Source organism: Gorilla gorilla, chromosome 15 (genome assembly GCF_029281585.2).
Source record: "Gorilla gorilla gorilla isolate KB3781 chromosome 15, NHGRI_mGorGor1-v2.1_pri, whole genome shotgun sequence".
NCBI lineage: Eukaryota > Metazoa > Chordata > Mammalia > Primates > Hominidae > Gorilla > Gorilla gorilla.
This window is the reverse complement of record NC_073239.2, coordinates 91622109-91638012: the sequence shown is the minus strand read 5'-3', so window position 1 is coordinate 91638012 and position 15904 is coordinate 91622109. Positions and strand designations below refer to the sequence as shown.

Genomic DNA, 15904 nt, shown 5'->3' with positions numbered 1-15904 from the left:
ATTTTTTGTAGAGACAAGTTTCACCATGTTGCCCAGGCTGGTTTCAAACTCCTGGACTCAAGTGATCCACCTTGGCCTCCCAAAGTGCTGGGATTACAGGCATGAGCCACCACACCCAACCTAAAATTTATTTCTAAACCCAAAATCCATACTCACTGAGCTTTCCCAGTCATTCACAAACATGTGGACAGCAGTGAAAAACATGAGTCCCCTGACTCATGTGTGCATTCCCAGCCGAGATGAAGTGCAAGGTGATGCTCTGCCTTCTTGTTCCAGCTCTATACTATAAGTAAGTGTCCTTTTCAGTCTATTTAGTGACACATTTTTCAAACTTTTGTGCTTTTTTGTTGATTTCACTGTTTAAAATGGCCCCCAGGCATAGAGCTGAGGTGCTGTTTAGTGTCCCAAGAGCAAGAAAGCGGTCTTATGTCTCACAGAGAAAATATCTGTGTTAAGTCAGCTTTGTTCGGACAAGTGCTACAGCGCTTTTGGCCATGAGTACAATGTTAATAAATCAACAATATGTACTAAATAAGGTTCTTTAAACAGAAACACACATAAACAAGGCTGTGTGTTCATCAGTTGATAAAAATGTGACAAGAGACTCACAGGAACCTAACCCTGTATTTCCCCGAGGAGCACTGGTTCAATATTCACTAATTCAGTGTCTGTGGTGAGTTTAAAAATCTCAAATAAAGAAAACTGACTACACAGGTAAGTAATAACTAATTAATTAAAATCAATAAAAGAAATCTCACCACTCAGAAAAAAATTACAGGAGTGTCATTATCCTAGTATTATATAATTTCCCATGGTTACAAGGTTGCATAAAGAAAACCAAAAGTTATCATAACACTAAAATATTCACTGATGAACTGCCCTGTATACTTATATGACTAACAAAAGCATATGATTCTACTACAATTGTATGGATGTAGTATTTCAAGAAAGTGATGTTGGAGAACATTGGAACTTATTACTGGCAGCTGAGGATCTGCTAGAAGTCCTACCAGTTAACAAACAAACGGTACTTTACAGTAAAAACTATAAAAGAGAATGGCCTGAATACCAAAGGTTGAAAAACAGTCCGTATAAAAATCGATAAATCCCTAAAATTTTTTCAACATGTCAAAAAATGAAATAAAAGATGATCTATAATGTTGTTATATAATTTTCCCACAAAAATTACAGCAAAGAAATTACAGCAAAAAAAATTACAGCAAACCAATCTATAATTTATTCTTTGTTCATTCTAAAACTTGGCTATGATTTCATTTATAACAATTCCATCAAATATAAAATCTGCTTATCCTTATCACTTTGAGCTTTGTTTTTCCAGACTGGGTCCCAATCAAATGTTTTATGTTTTACAATAAACTTTTGGTTCCTGTGTTAAATGAATTCACTTTACTTGCCTATTTTCTAATCCAATTATCTCTGGATAACTAAGATTTCCTACACTGTTAATATTTTATAGTATAACCTCCCCTAATTTTCCATATGCAAACAGATGCATTAAATATACATAATACATACCTTTTTCTCACCAAACATACTGATTTGTTACCTACTTTTCACTCAAAGAATGTAATTTTTCTTAGGGGACAGCTGCCTTCCCCTCTTTTTATATCCTATCTGGTAGTCAAGCATAGTGCTAGAGCACACAGTAGGATGTCAATAAATGGTTATTGATCAACTGAAGCCCTTCCCTCTCGGTCACTCATTACTATTACCTGAAACTTGTTCCAATCTATTGGGAAGAATAAATTCCATCTCATAAACTCTATCTTGACGTTTAACCCATGACTGGGTTTTTTGTTTTTAACTATTATACACATAATCATCAGCTCCCAGGATATAATTACAGATGGTCCCTGACTTAACAATGGTTCAACTTATGATTTTTCGACTTTATGATGGTGTGAAAGCGATATGTATTCACTGGAAACCATACCATGAATTTTGATCTTTTCCCAGGCTCAAAATATTCAGTATGATACTCTCTTGTGATGCTGGACAGCAGCAGCAAGCCCTAGGCTCCTAGTCAGCCACACATCATGAGGGCAAACAATCAATCCTCGGCCAGGTGCAGTGGCTCACACCTGTAATCCCAGCACTTTGGGAGGCCAAGGTGGGCGGATCACCTAAGGTCAGGAGTTCAAGACCAGCCTGGCCAACACGGTGAAACCCCGTCTCTACAAAAATACAAAAAAAAAAAAGGCGGAGCGCAGTGGCTCACGCCTGTAATCCCAGCACTCTGGGAGGCTGAGGCAGGTAGATCATGAGGTCAGGAGATCAAGACCATCCTGGCTAACACGGTGAAACCCCATCTCTACTAAAAATATAAAAAAATTAACCTGGCATGGTGGCAGGCACCTGTAGTCCCAGCTACTTGGGAGGCTGAGGCAGGAGAATGGCATGAACCTGGGAGGCGGAGGTTGCAGTGAGCCGAGATCACGCCACTGCACTCCAGCCTGGGTGACAGAGCGAGACTCCATCTCAAAACAAAAAAAATACAAAAAAATTAGCTGGGCCATGGTGGCGGGTGCCTGTAATCCCAGCTACTTGGGAGGCTGAGATGGGAGACTCGCTTGAACCCAGGAGGTGGAGGTTGCAGTGAGCCAAGATCGCACCACTCACTGACTCCATCTCAAAGAAAACAAAACAAAACAAGAAAAAAACCAATGCTCTACTGTGTACTGTGTGGCCAATTGACTTTGCCTAATGTAAACTTTCTGAGCACATTTAATAGCTAGGCTAAACTATGGTATTCAGTAGGCTAGGTGTATTAAATGTTCAACTTACATTATCCTCAACTTACAATGGGTTTATTGAGATGTAACCCCACTGTAAGTCAAAGAGTATCTGTACTTTTACTATTCAACGCAAGAAAACAGCACACTTGGCCAGGCACAGTGGCTCATGCCTGTAATCCCAGTACTTTGGGAGGTCTAGGCGGGCAGGTCACCTAAGGTCAGGAGTTCGAGACCAGCCTGGCCAACACGGTGAAACCTCGCCTCTACTAAAAATAAAAAAATTAGTAGGGTATGGTGGCACGCACCTATAATCTCAGCTACTCCGGAGGGTGAGGCAGGAGAATCCCCTGAACCTGGGAGACGGAGGTTGCAGTGAGCCAAGATCGTGCCATTGCACTCCAGCCTGGGCAACAGAGAAAGACTCTGTCTCAAAAAAAAAAAAAAAAAAAAAAGAAAGAAAACAGCACACTGACCTGACCATGAAAGTCAATAATAATAATGTAGCATTAAAACACTTCCTTCCATTATTTTAATACTGAAAACATCAACAGACTTATCCTTCAGTTTTAAAAAAATTAGTACATTCTCTTTCTTTTTTTTTTTTTTTTTTTTTTTTTTTTTTTTTTTTGAGACGGAGTCTTGCTTTGTCGCCCAGGCTGGAGTGCAGTGGCGCGATCTCGGCTCACTGCAAGCTCCACCTCCCGGGTTCACGCCACTCTCCTGCCTCAGCCTCCCGAGTAGCTGGGACTACAGGCGCCCACTACCACGCCCGGCTAATTTTTTGTATTTTTAGTAGAGACGGGGTTTCACCGTGTTAGCCAGGATGGTCTCGATCTCCTGACCTCGTGATCCGCCCGCCTCGGCCTCCCAAAGTGCTGGGATTACAGGCGTGAGCCACCGCGCCCGGCCCATTCTCTTTCAAGTAGAAGTTAAAAGTTTCCTTTTTTAAAGTTGCTTTGAAAGCATTATTAAAAGATACAAAGATGCAAGCTATCTTTCACAAACTAAGCCAATGCTACAGATATGAAGACTGTACAGGATGAAAACTGTACAGGTCCAGATTCTTTATCAGCTTCTTCTTTATCACCTATTTTCATGCTTTGTCTTAGATCCAGACCAGGGTTAAGAACTTGTTAAGGGCTGAAGTACTTGTTGATTCACTGACAGTATGCCTTGTAGGTCAATTTCTTTTTTTTTTTTTTTTTTTTCCTTGAGATGGAGTCTCGCTCTGTCGCCCAGGCTGGAGTGCGGTGGCGTGATCTCGGCTCACTGCAAGCTCCACCTCCCGAGTTCACGCCATTCTCCTGCCTCAGCCTCCTGAGTAGTTGGGACTACAGGCACCCGCCACCACGCCCGGCTAATTTTTTGTATTTTTTAGTAGAGACGGGGTTTCACCGTGTTAGCCAGGATGGTCTCGATCTCCTGACCTCATGATCCACCTGCCTCAGCCTCCCAAAGTGCTGGGATTACAGGCGTGAGCCACCGTGCCCGGCCGCCTTGTAGGTCAATTTCTATTTAATATGAACCCTATAAGTAGTAACCAGATCTAATTCAATCCTAGGATAGGCTTCAGCACATTTTTGAAGCTCTGCAAATAAATAATAATGATATCACTCACAAATGTCCTTACTGACCCTAAGAGAAGTGTGATTATCCCTATTTTAGAAAGAAAAAAAATGCCTGAACTTGCTAATGATGCCAGCTTTTCTGAATGTCCCATCATATCAGATAACTCCATTTCATATGGGATGTTGTTTTATAGTTAAAGGGAAATCATAGTATAGGTCACATTTAAAACGAGATTGAACGAAGGGATTTCAAACATAAAGGATGTAGAACTATTGGCTGGGTGCGGTGGCTCACATCTGTAATCCCAGCACTTTGGGAGGCCAAGGCAGGCGGATCACAAGGTGAGGAGTTCGAGACCAGCCTGACCAACATGGTGAAACCTTGTCTCTACTAAAAATACAAAAATTAGCTGGGCGTGGTGGCACATGCCTGTAATCCCAGCTACTTGGGAGGCTGAGGCAGGAGAATCGCTTGAACCTGGGAGGCGGAGGTTGCAGTGAGCCCAGATCCTCGCGCCACTGCACTTCAGCCTGGGTGAGAGCGAGACTCCATCTCAAAAAAAAAAAAAAAAAATTAAGAATATAGAACTATTTGTCACAAATACTAATATTAAGAAAGATGCTGCCGAGGCACGAATATCGCTTGAGCCCAGGAATTCAGACCAGCCTGGGCAACATGGCAAGATCCCATCTCTCTGAAAAAAAAAAAAAAAAAAAAGAAAGATGTTGATTTTAATTTACTCAGGAAGCACTTACTGACCACTGCTGCTAGTAATGAACTAGATACTAAATGATTTTCCAAGTGGAGAAATATAAAGGAGGTGAGTGTTTGTGTGTAATGTTTTAAAGATTAATTTTAGAAGATTACCTTCCCTATCCAGGTTATCATAAATGCCTGTAAGACAACGTTCTATGTCTTATATTCTAAAGCAGGGGGCAGGGAGGACACCTGGTAAAATAATGAATTGGCTTTCCATTTTAGAAATTTATTTAAAATAGGCTTAAATATTTTTGAGATTCACATTCTACTGTAAGAATCAGGGTCACCAGATAAGCTTAGTCCCCACCTATTTTTTTTTAAATGCTCATTTATTTCATCTATTCCTCCAGCTCCTTCCCTCATTCTCTCTCTCCTTCAGTCAAACTTCTTGAAAGAGTTGTCTATACTCACCATCCCCATTTCCTCACCTTCCATCACTCCTCAAATCAATGCAATATGGCTTCAGTCACTATGAAACTGCTCCTGCCAAGGTCAACAATAATCTACATGTCAGTAGGTGCAAAAGATAACTCGCAGTCTTTATCTTGCTTGACCTCTCAGCAGTACTTCACACAGCTGACGACTCCCTCCTCCTAGAGTCTGTTCCTTGACTTTCGTGGCACCGCACTATCCACTATCTTGATTTTCCACCTATCACATTGGTGCCAAAGTAACTGTGGTTTTGCCATTAAAAGTAATAGCAAAAACTGCAATTACTTTTGCACCAACCTAATACGAATACCTATTTGGCCATTCTTTCATTGGTTCCCTTAGATACTGCTATTTGTGGAGCTAGGCTTAATGTCCTTTAACCTCAGTTCTTACTCTACACACATTCCTTGAGAGGCTTCATCTATTTCTGTGTCTTCAAATACCATTTTTATGCTGATGACTTATAAATCTATGTCTCCCAGATCTTACATCTAGACTCCAGAGCTATATCTAACTTCCAACTGGACATCTCCATTTGGAATCTATGTCTCAAGAACCCCAAACTCAGTATGTCTGAAACCTAACTCATCATTTTCTCCTCACCCCCAGAAATGTTCTTCCTCCTCCTCCTTTAGGTTTTTCTGTTTTAGTAAATTTGACCACCATCCACCCTACAGCCCAGCCCAGAAACCTAAGAATCATTCTTGATGCCTCCCTCTCCATAACTACTCAACCTCAAAGTGGATTCTAGCAGCTAAATATTTCTCCACTCTTCCCACTTCTCTCCATCTCAACTAATACCATCAAAGTCTAAACCACTATTATCTCTTGCCTGGATTACTTCAATAACTATTCTCTCTAAATCACTCTTACTCCTTTTAATTCTGCTCTCCACACTGCAAGCAGAGTGAGCTTTCAAAAATGCCAATCTGTCACATTCACCTATGTAAAATCCTTCAATGGCTTCCAATTGCCCTTAGAATGAAGTCCTTACAGGCCTTCTCTGATCTAGTTCATACCTACCATCCTCACCCTGAGCTTTCAGTGAGCCTTACTGAACTTAATTCTTTGAATTCTAACTTCTGGTTAATTTCTACTCTTTTTCTTTTTTTTTAACTGAGATGGAGTCCCACTCTGTCGCCCAGGCTAGAGAGCAGTGGGGCAATCTTGGCTCACTGCAACCTCTGCCTCCTGGGTTCAAGTGATCCTCCCACCTCAGCCTCCCAAGTAGCTGAGATTAAAAGCGTGCACCACCACACCCAGCTAATTTTTTGTATTTGTAGTAGAGACAGAATTTCACCATGTTGGTCAGGCTGGTCTTGAACTCCTGACCTCAAGTGATCCGCCTGCCTCGGCCTCCCAAAGTGCTGAGATTACAGGCATGAGCCACTGCACCTGGCCTACTCATTTTTTTTTTTTTTTTTTTAGGTCTCACTCTGTTGCCCAGGCTAGAGTGCAGTGGCACGAGAACTCCTGGGCTTAAACAATCCTCCCACCTCAGCCACCCCCAAGTAGACGGAACTACAGGCATGCAACACCATGCCTGGCTAGGTTTTTTTTTTTTTTTGGAGACGGAGTCTCACTCTGTCGCCCAGGCTGGAGTGCAGTGGCGCGATCTCGGCTCACTGCAAGCTCCGCCTCCCGGGTTGACACCATTCTCCTGCCTCAGCTTCCCGAGTAGTTGGGACTACAGGCACCCACCACCACGCCCGGCTAATTTTTTGTATTTTTAGTAGAGACGGGGTTTCACCATGTTAGCCAGGATGGTCTTGATCTTCTGACCTCGTGATCTGCCCGCCTAGGCCTCCCAAAGTGCTGGGATTACAGGCGTGAACCACTGCGCCCGTACACCTGGCTAGTTTTTTAAACTTTTTGTGGGCCGGGGAGGGGGGAGGGGGGGTCTCACTTTGTTGCCCAGGCTGGCCTTGAACTCCTGGCCTCTAATGAGCCCAAAGAACTGGGATTACAGGTGTGAGCACCCAGTCCTCCTACTTATTCTTTAGAGTTCATTTAAGTATCACTTTACAGGCCCGGCGTGGTGGCTTACGCCTGTAATCCCAGCACTTTGGGAGGCCGTAGCAGGTAGATCACGAGGTCAGGAGTTCAAGACCAGCCTGGCCAAGATGGTGAAACCTCTTCTGTACTAAAAATACAAAAAAAAATGGCCGGGCGCTCTGGCTCACACCTGTAACCCCAGCACTTTGGGAGGCTGAGACAGGCAGATCACCTGGGGTCAGGAGTTCAAGACCAGCCTAGCCAACATGGTGAAACCCCGTCTCTACTAAAAATACAAAAATTAGCCAAGCGTGGTGGCAGGCGCCTGTAATCCCCGCTACTCCTGGGAGTAGCTGAGGCAGGCTGAGGCAGGAGAATTGTTTGAACCCGGGAGGCAGAGGTTGCAGTGAGCCGAGATCGTGCCATTGCACCCCAGCCTGGGCAACAAGAGTGAGACTTAGTCTCCAAAAAAAAAAAAAAGATAAAAATACAAAAAAATTAGCCAGTCGTGGTGGCAGGCACCTGTAATCCCAGTTACTAGGGAGGCTGAGGCAGAGAATTGCTTAAACCCGGAAGGCGAAGGTTGCAGTGAGCCGAGATCGCGCCACTGCACTCCAGCCTGGGCAACAGAGCGAGACTCCATCTCAAAAAAATAAAAATAAATAAAATAAAATAAAAACAAATAAAAAATAAAAAATATCACTTTACAAAGGGAATCCTCTTTAATTAGGTTAGCGCTCCCAGCTATATTCAATTATTTAAAATATATTTGTTCTCCACCTCCTATGCGCTAGATCCTATGCAAGGTACTGTGAATACAGTGGTAACTTAAAAAAAACAAAAAACAAAAAACTTGCCTTTGCCAGTTCCTTGGGGAATAATCTAGTGATATTTTATAATCCCATAGCACTCTGTACGTCTCCTCTTAATTACTTACTTAATGTCTTCTCCCTTCCCCCACAACTGAAACAAGAAGTCAATGAGGGCAGGTCCCATGTCTATCTTGTTAACCATTTCATCTCCAGTATTAAGCACAGTACTCATAGTACCTGGCACATAGTTGCTAGTCAGTAAGTACTTAAACATTAAATAAATGATACCTCTAAAAACTAATCAAAGCCAACAGCTTTAACTAAATAAATCAGTCCTTTAAACACATAGAAAAATTAATTATTCAAAAAGACACATTCCGACTGGGCGCAGTGGCTCACGCCTATAATCCCAGCACTTTGGGAGGCCGAAGCAGGTGGATCACTTGAGGTCAGGAGTTCGAGACCAGCCTGACCAACATGGTGAAACCCCATCTCTACTAAAAATACAAAAACTAGCCAGGCATGGTAGCATGCACCTTTAATCCCATATACTTGGGAGGCTAAGGCAGAATTGTTTGAACCCAGGAAGCGGAGGTTGCAGTGAGCCGAGATTTCACCACTGCACTCCAGCCTGAGCGACAGAGTGAGACTCTCTCTCAGAAACAAACAAACAAAAAAACACATTCCATTAAATCATCAACGCTTTACCCGAAAAACTAGAAAATACCTGGAAAAATATCAAGTATTTATCTTGTCCTTCCTATACCAACCGTATTTCCAATCAAGTATCTGTGGCAAAAGTTTTTCTTTACATAACTCCATATAGTAACTGTGGAAGAAATGGCAGAAAAAAAAAATCACCAGGTTGCAACCTCTGTCTAATGAAATAATTTACTTAGGCAAGGTCTTTCTTCAATTGATGAACCAGTAGACTGAAACATTAGATGCAAGATTGATAGAAAGCTTTACAGTAGAGGGATCAACGGCATTACTAACAGTGGGACAACCAGGCATTGGGTGTCCCATGAGGAATGCAACACTTGCCAAAAGAAAGCTGAACTTAAATGAAGGTTCCAGAGTTAACTTCTAATTCAAAAAAAAAAAAATGTGGAAGACAGAGGAACAAGTCAAATGTGACACCATTAAAAAGCAGACAATGCAGAATGTCAGACATTCTACAGGAAAACTGACACAGATTTTTCATCAAGTTCAAAGACATGAGGTAGAAAAAGAAAATAGGAGGGAATGACCTAGGTCAAGGGTTCTCAACAGAGGGTAATTTTGTCTCCAGGGGATATTTGGCAATGTGTGGAAACATTTTTGGTTGTCGGACTGGGTGCTGCCACTGGCATCTAATGGGTAGAGGTCAGGGACGCTGTTAAACATCCTACAATGCATAGGACAAGCCCCTCCACAACAAAGAATCATCCTGCCCAAAATGTCCACAGTGCCGAAGCTGAGAAACCCTGATCTATACTAAGAATCTTTTCAGTATTCTGTTTGGACTCTGACTTGAACACACCAACAAAACATTGTTTGGGAACAGACTGTGAGGACAGAAAACAACAACACTGTTGAGTCAATTTGGGGTATTTTAACATGGATGGTATCAAAGAATTATTTTTAGTTCCATTACTATGATGAAACAATAAAGGAAATCTGAACGGATCAGGTATTAGATGATACCAAGAAACTGTTAACTTTGTTAGGTGTTAACAATGTGTTTATCTAAGAAAGGGTCTTGGCCGGGCACGGTGGCTCACGCCTATAATCCCAGCACTTTGGGAGGCCAAGGCAGCTGGATCACGAGGTCAGGAGTTCAAGACCAGCCTGACCAACATGGTGAAACCCCGTCTCTACTAAAAATACAAAAATTAGCCAGGCGTGGTGGCATGCACTTGTAATCCCAGCTACTCAGGAGGCTGAGGCAGGAGAATCGCTTGAACCCGGGAGGCAGAGGTTGCAATGAGCCAAGATCGCGCCACTGCACTCCAGCCTGGGCAACAGAGTGAGACTCCATCTCAAAAAAAAAAAAAAGGAAAAGGTCTTTTTTTGTTTTGTTTTGTTTTGTTTTATAGAGGTACCTGACTAAGAATGTAGGGATGAAATGACATAAGATCTAAGATTTGCTTTAAAATATTTCAGCAGAGGCCAGGTGTGGTGGTTCATGCCCGTAATCCCAGCACTTTGAGAGGTCAAGGCAGTGTACTGTTTGAGCTCAGGAGTTCAAGACCAGCCTGGGCAACATAGCAAAACCCCGTCTCTACCAAAAAAAAAAAAATAGCCAGGCATGGTGGCATGCACCTGTAGTCCCAGCTACTTGGGATGGCTTGAGCCTGGGAGGCAGAGGTTGCAGTGAACTGAGACTATGCCACTACACTCCACCCTGGGTGACTGACAGAGCAAGACCCTGTCTCAATATATATATATATATATGCAACAATAATAAAAAAGGCCTAGGTGAAGTAAACATGGCAAAATCTTGATAGCTGTTGAATCTCAATGATGGGTATGTATGGGGAATCATACTTTTTTCTCTATTTTGTGTATTTTAAAAATATTTCACGATAAGAAATTTTGAATGACACATTCCAAAAACAAAATATGAATCAAAGAATAATAAATATGTAGAAGGATTGCCAGAGACTGGTACTGGCATGAAGAAATATTTATCATCTAATAAACCAACATATCCTAAGTCTAGAACATGACAACTCTCGTATTTTATTCAACAAATCTGTGGAGAGCCTACAATTTGCAAGGCACTGTCCTAGGTGCTACGGTAATAAGAAGATAAGCAAGATAATTCCTGTCTGCAAGGGACTTACAATCTGAAGAACAGAACCAAACCAGATGGGTGAGCACAAGCAGGGCTTCATGGAAACCTTGATATTTGACATATGCCTTGAAAGCAATACAACTCTAAGGGGAAACAGAGGGTTGAGGAGGTTAGGATGAATCCTAAAAAGAAGAAAGAAAGCCACAGGCTTCAAGGCTCTTCTTGATCTGGTCTATGTGCACCACAAGTCTCATTTTCCACCACTCTTTCTGCCTCTCACCAAAGAATTGCAGGCACTGAATATTCAAGACACTGAGTTCATTACAGAAAAGGGTACAAAGGCAGAAAAGTAAAAGCACTGTTCATGGCAACTATACATATTAAGGCCTGATCTGACACACACACTCCTCCCAAAAAAAGCCAAAAATACAATTAATTTGTCTCTCTGTAAGGTCAGAAAAACAGTCTAGTAGAGTGAGAATATAAATGTCCGATTTTGGCTCAGACTAACTCTGAGAATGTTTGACAACAAAAGCACTAAAGACTTCAGAGTGGGGTGGGAAAGAGGACAGAAAGTCTGTCTCTATAATAGAGCAATCTGGGGAAAATAAACTGGTGAGATGGTACAAATTTGATGTAAGCCAACAGAATCATTATTCTACTACTTTATTTCAGCATCCCAAGTGTTTTCTCCAGAAGATGTGCCAAGCATCATTTCTTAAAACAACTTGCTTCTGTTCTTAATTTCTAATGCCAAACCACGTAAAATTATAATACTGCATCCCTATCTTTTGGAAATCTTTTATAGGTAAATCTGAGCGTTTATATTACAAGATTCTCTTTTTTCCTTAGTGAATCTAAGGTAAATTAGCAATCGCTGAAAAAGTGTCTACTTTAGGAAATCATAACAACTGATTTATTCTGCTTTAGTTTGACCTTCCCTCTCTCAAGGGGGAACTCGTTTATTATTGTTACCCTGTCAATTTGTCTGTTCTGTGGGATAAGAATGGCTGACTCTCTCACGAAAAGATATCACCAAACTTTTTTTACGTTGGCCAAATTCCAAGGCTGTTTCTTTGGAGTGAATGGTAATGACAATGAAACGCAGAAAATTGCTCATTATCTTAAAACAATCTTTAAATACTATGAGAAAAGGATGTCTGGGTCAATTCCTAAAATGGACCAATCGATCCCCAAAAGGGTCTCGGGACTCATCTATGTATTGTATATGTACCTATAAGCATTATTAGGATGCTCCTGGTAAGACAAGATTTCCATCCTTTTTCTGAAACCTCTTAATTCAGGAAGCTGACAACTATCCCTGGCCCCTAAGTAATATTTTTAAAAGAAGCTAACTGATCATAAAGTTTACAAACACTCAAGTGTCAGCCCTTGGCGAGGCCTCTTTTTCATGCTTTCTCTCAAATGGAAACTTTAGTTTAAAATACAATTTTAAAACTAGACCCTCTGCAACAAAATCTATTTGCAACAGCAACAAAATCTAAGAGGATGGTCAAAGAAACCAAGGAATGTATCTGAGAGGTAACTTTTGAGCCACCCCACCACTGTATGTAATCCATACACATCTACAAACGCTGTTTTTTTAGTAATTCACATCTAGCTAATTAAAAAGCTGAGCTGTCAGCCCCCTGACTCTTGCAGAATCCTTTGGAGTGTTAGCTAGTCATTGTGTGTTGGAATTAGACTAACCACTGGTTAAAGCCCTGAGGCCTGCTCATTCAGGGCCCTCTAGGTGAAAGATGAGGTTCAGGCAGATGCTTTCTTACCTGTGGAGTCATCGTAGAGGGATCTGGCTCAGGGGCGGCTTGCTGCTGTTCAGTACTCTTGTTTTTGGCCCCACTCTCCAAAGGCTCTTGCTGGACAGTTGTCTTATTTCCAGGGGGGGCGGACGGTGGTGGTGGAGCTAGTAGTTGGGATTTAGAATGGCCCTGGGAGGGGCGGGAAGGAGATGCCTGAGAAGAGGGCAAGTAGGACTGGGAATGGCTCAAATAGGATTGCGAGGAAGAGGAGGAGGATGAGTAAGAAGGGGTGGGCGCCAGGTAGGATTGGGAAGGTGGGGACTGCGAAGGGGACGGCTGAGCAGGAGGCAGGTAGGGCTGAGATGAGGTCGGGGGGTAGTAAGAGGGTGGCGGCTGAGGTGGGGGCATGTAAGACTGAGATGGGGGCATATAGGACCCAGGCGGCACAGGGGGAGATTCAGGGGGGGATTCCAGCTCCATTGGAACCAAACCAGGAGGCCCGTCTCGTTGGTGGTGGAGCATCTGGTGTTTGTACTGCTGCTGCTTCTGATAGCTGAGGGCCGGCCCGGGTGGCGGGGGCATCGGTGGCGGTGGCGGCTGCCAGTCTCCGTAGCCGCCCCCCGGCATCACTGGCGGGGGCGGCAGGGGGGGCGGAGGAAGGTGGTGGGGCTGAAGCACGCACTGCATTTGCTTCTGGTGCATCTGCTGCAGCTGCTGGAGCTGCGCCAAGTGCTGTTCGCGGAAGCTCATGAAGCCCGAGGAGGAGGGGGCCGCGGGAGTCGTCGAGCTCGAGTACCCGGGCCCCGGCGAGGCCTCAGGAAGCGCCACTGGCGGCGGCGGTGGGACCGGTGGCGGCGGATAGTGGCTGCTCCCGCCATACCGGCCCCAATTCGGGTACATATCGAAAAAGAAGGCGCAGGGCTCGTCCTGGCGCCGTTACTCGTCGCAACCGACCTCCAGGAGCCGCGGCGGCGACGGCGACAGCCGGAACTCGCGGCGCCTACAGGCCCCGGAGCGTGTAAACGGAGCGCGCCAGTGCGCCGGCGCTCCCGAGCTGGGCCAGCGACCGGGAAGGCGGGGACGCGACTTGGGCTACTACGTCTGCGCAGTAACCACCGAGAGGAGAACAAAGGCGAGATAGAGCGGCCCTTTACTTGGCGACTCGTGGTTGCCATCTTCCTTTGGGTTCAGATAATGTAGGCTCCAGTAGAATGTTCTCATAGAACTGAAAAACCATAGAGTCTCACAGCCGAAAGAGGTGGTAGAGATCCTATCGCTCCACGGGTTCATTTTTGAATGAAAAAAAAAAAGGTTCCATTCACAATAGCAACAATCGCAACAACAACAAAAAAACATAAAGCAACTAGGAAAAACTCTAACGAGAAAGATGTAGGACTTATATGTAGAAAACTACAGAGTCATAAAAAAGCATATCCAAGTAGGATGAAATTAGACTTCAAATAATGGAGAGGCTTACCATGATCCTGGGTGAAAAGAGGAAAAATTGTAAAGATGTCAGTTTCTCCCAAATTAAATGAATAGACCTAACTCAATTCTACCCAAAAATTCAACTGGGAACAAAGCTGTGAAGAATGGAAAGGTGTTTTCAAGGCAGAGTGTAAGATTACACCAATTCCTGCAGACATATAGTGAGTAACATCTGCAGGAATTGTAGAAGGGGAGAAATGGAATTTTTTAGACTGTCTCAACACATATAAATCTGTGTTGCAGAATCTCAGAGCAAAAGCAAAGAGAGCAAAAACCAGATACAAAGATGGTCTAAAGACAACCTGGAAGATAATCTTCCAAAAGCTCCCAACGTAATACCAGACATAAACTCTTACTTTAGCTTGAGTGAATCACTAAAAAGCAAAGCTAATACACTGAATTCTTTTGGGTGTGTGTGCGGGGGCGGGGGGAGGGAGAACTGTGAGAATATTGTGTCAGTGCATCACTTGAGTAACATGCAAATAATTGACCTTTCTTCCATCTTAGCAACCCAGATCTTCACCTCTCTCAGGAGGTGAATGTGAATGGAAAGTGGAGCAGCAAGGCATCCTTCAAAAGGAAGAGCTTCTGTTTTCAAATAGAAATTTAGTTATGTTTCTTTTAACTTTTTATTGAAGTATAACGAATATACAGAAAATTACATGTCAAAAGACAAAATTACAACAAATTTAGTTTAAAGATCTTAATTAACTTTTACCTGCTATTCTAGAATCGGGCAACGTCTCATTCTATAAAGCAGAAACAGTGTTCCAATGAGCAGAACAATCGGGATAATTTCATAGACAGAAAAGAAACGCAGAGGCAGGGTGCGGGGGCTCACTCCTGTAATCCCAACACTTTGGGAGGCTGAGGCAGGCAGATCACCAGGTCAGGAGATCAAGACCAGCCTGGTCAACATGGTGAAACCCCATCCCTACTAAAAATACAAAAAGTAGCCAGGCATGGTGGTGCTCACCTGTAATCTCAGCTACTCAGGAGGCTGAGGCAGGAGAATCACTTGAACCCGGGAGGCGGAGGTTGGAGTGAGCTGAGATCGTGCCACTGAACTCCAGCCTGGGTGACAGAGCGAGACTCCATCTTAAAAAAGAAAAAAAAGAGAGAAACAGAAAACTAAAAGTGGATTGTTTGTTTCAAAGTTTCTTTTCTTATAAGGTTAAAGCAGAGAGGACTTCTTTATCATGCTGGCTAAAAATGGACTGTTTGCAGACTTGGCTATTATTTCTCTCTCTCCTGGTTTATTGAATGGTCAGATAAAGATTTTAATTTTGGCATGGCAACATCAATAAACTCCATTTTGGTTTGTTCTGTTGGGCCTAATGCCGGTTAGTCCAAACCCACGACTTGCTATAAATTTTATTTAACACATGTCTTAAGTATACAGCATAGTAAATTTTCACAAGCCAATCACACTTGTGAAATCGGCACCCAGATCAGGAACCCAACCCAGAAACCCTAGTTAGTTGTGTTTTTAATATTTTGGGCTGACATTATCTTTTAAAAAATGTATAAATTTAGGCTGGGCATGGTGGCTTA

At 43.1% G+C, this 15904-nt stretch overlaps 1 protein-coding gene across 3 annotated transcripts in view; it reads right to left on the bottom strand.

Moving 5' to 3' along the window:
• The window catches only part of YLPM1 (YLP motif containing 1), a 73262-nt gene extending 59307 nt beyond the window's left edge, over positions 1-13955 (bottom strand). For 2 of the 3 annotated variants that reach the window (XR_004067189.3, XM_055360949.2), the window contains exon 1: positions 12890-13933. Coding sequence is in view for 2 of the 3 variants with exons in the window: in XM_055360949.2 (XP_055216924.1) it covers positions 12890-13762 (873 nt within the window). In the remaining variant the exon portion in view is untranslated. Of the gene's footprint in view, positions 1-12889 lie in introns of all 3 variants that reach the window. The other variant, XM_004055454.5, reaches the window with a different exon arrangement.
• Between the last annotated feature and the right edge of the window lie 1949 nt (positions 13956-15904).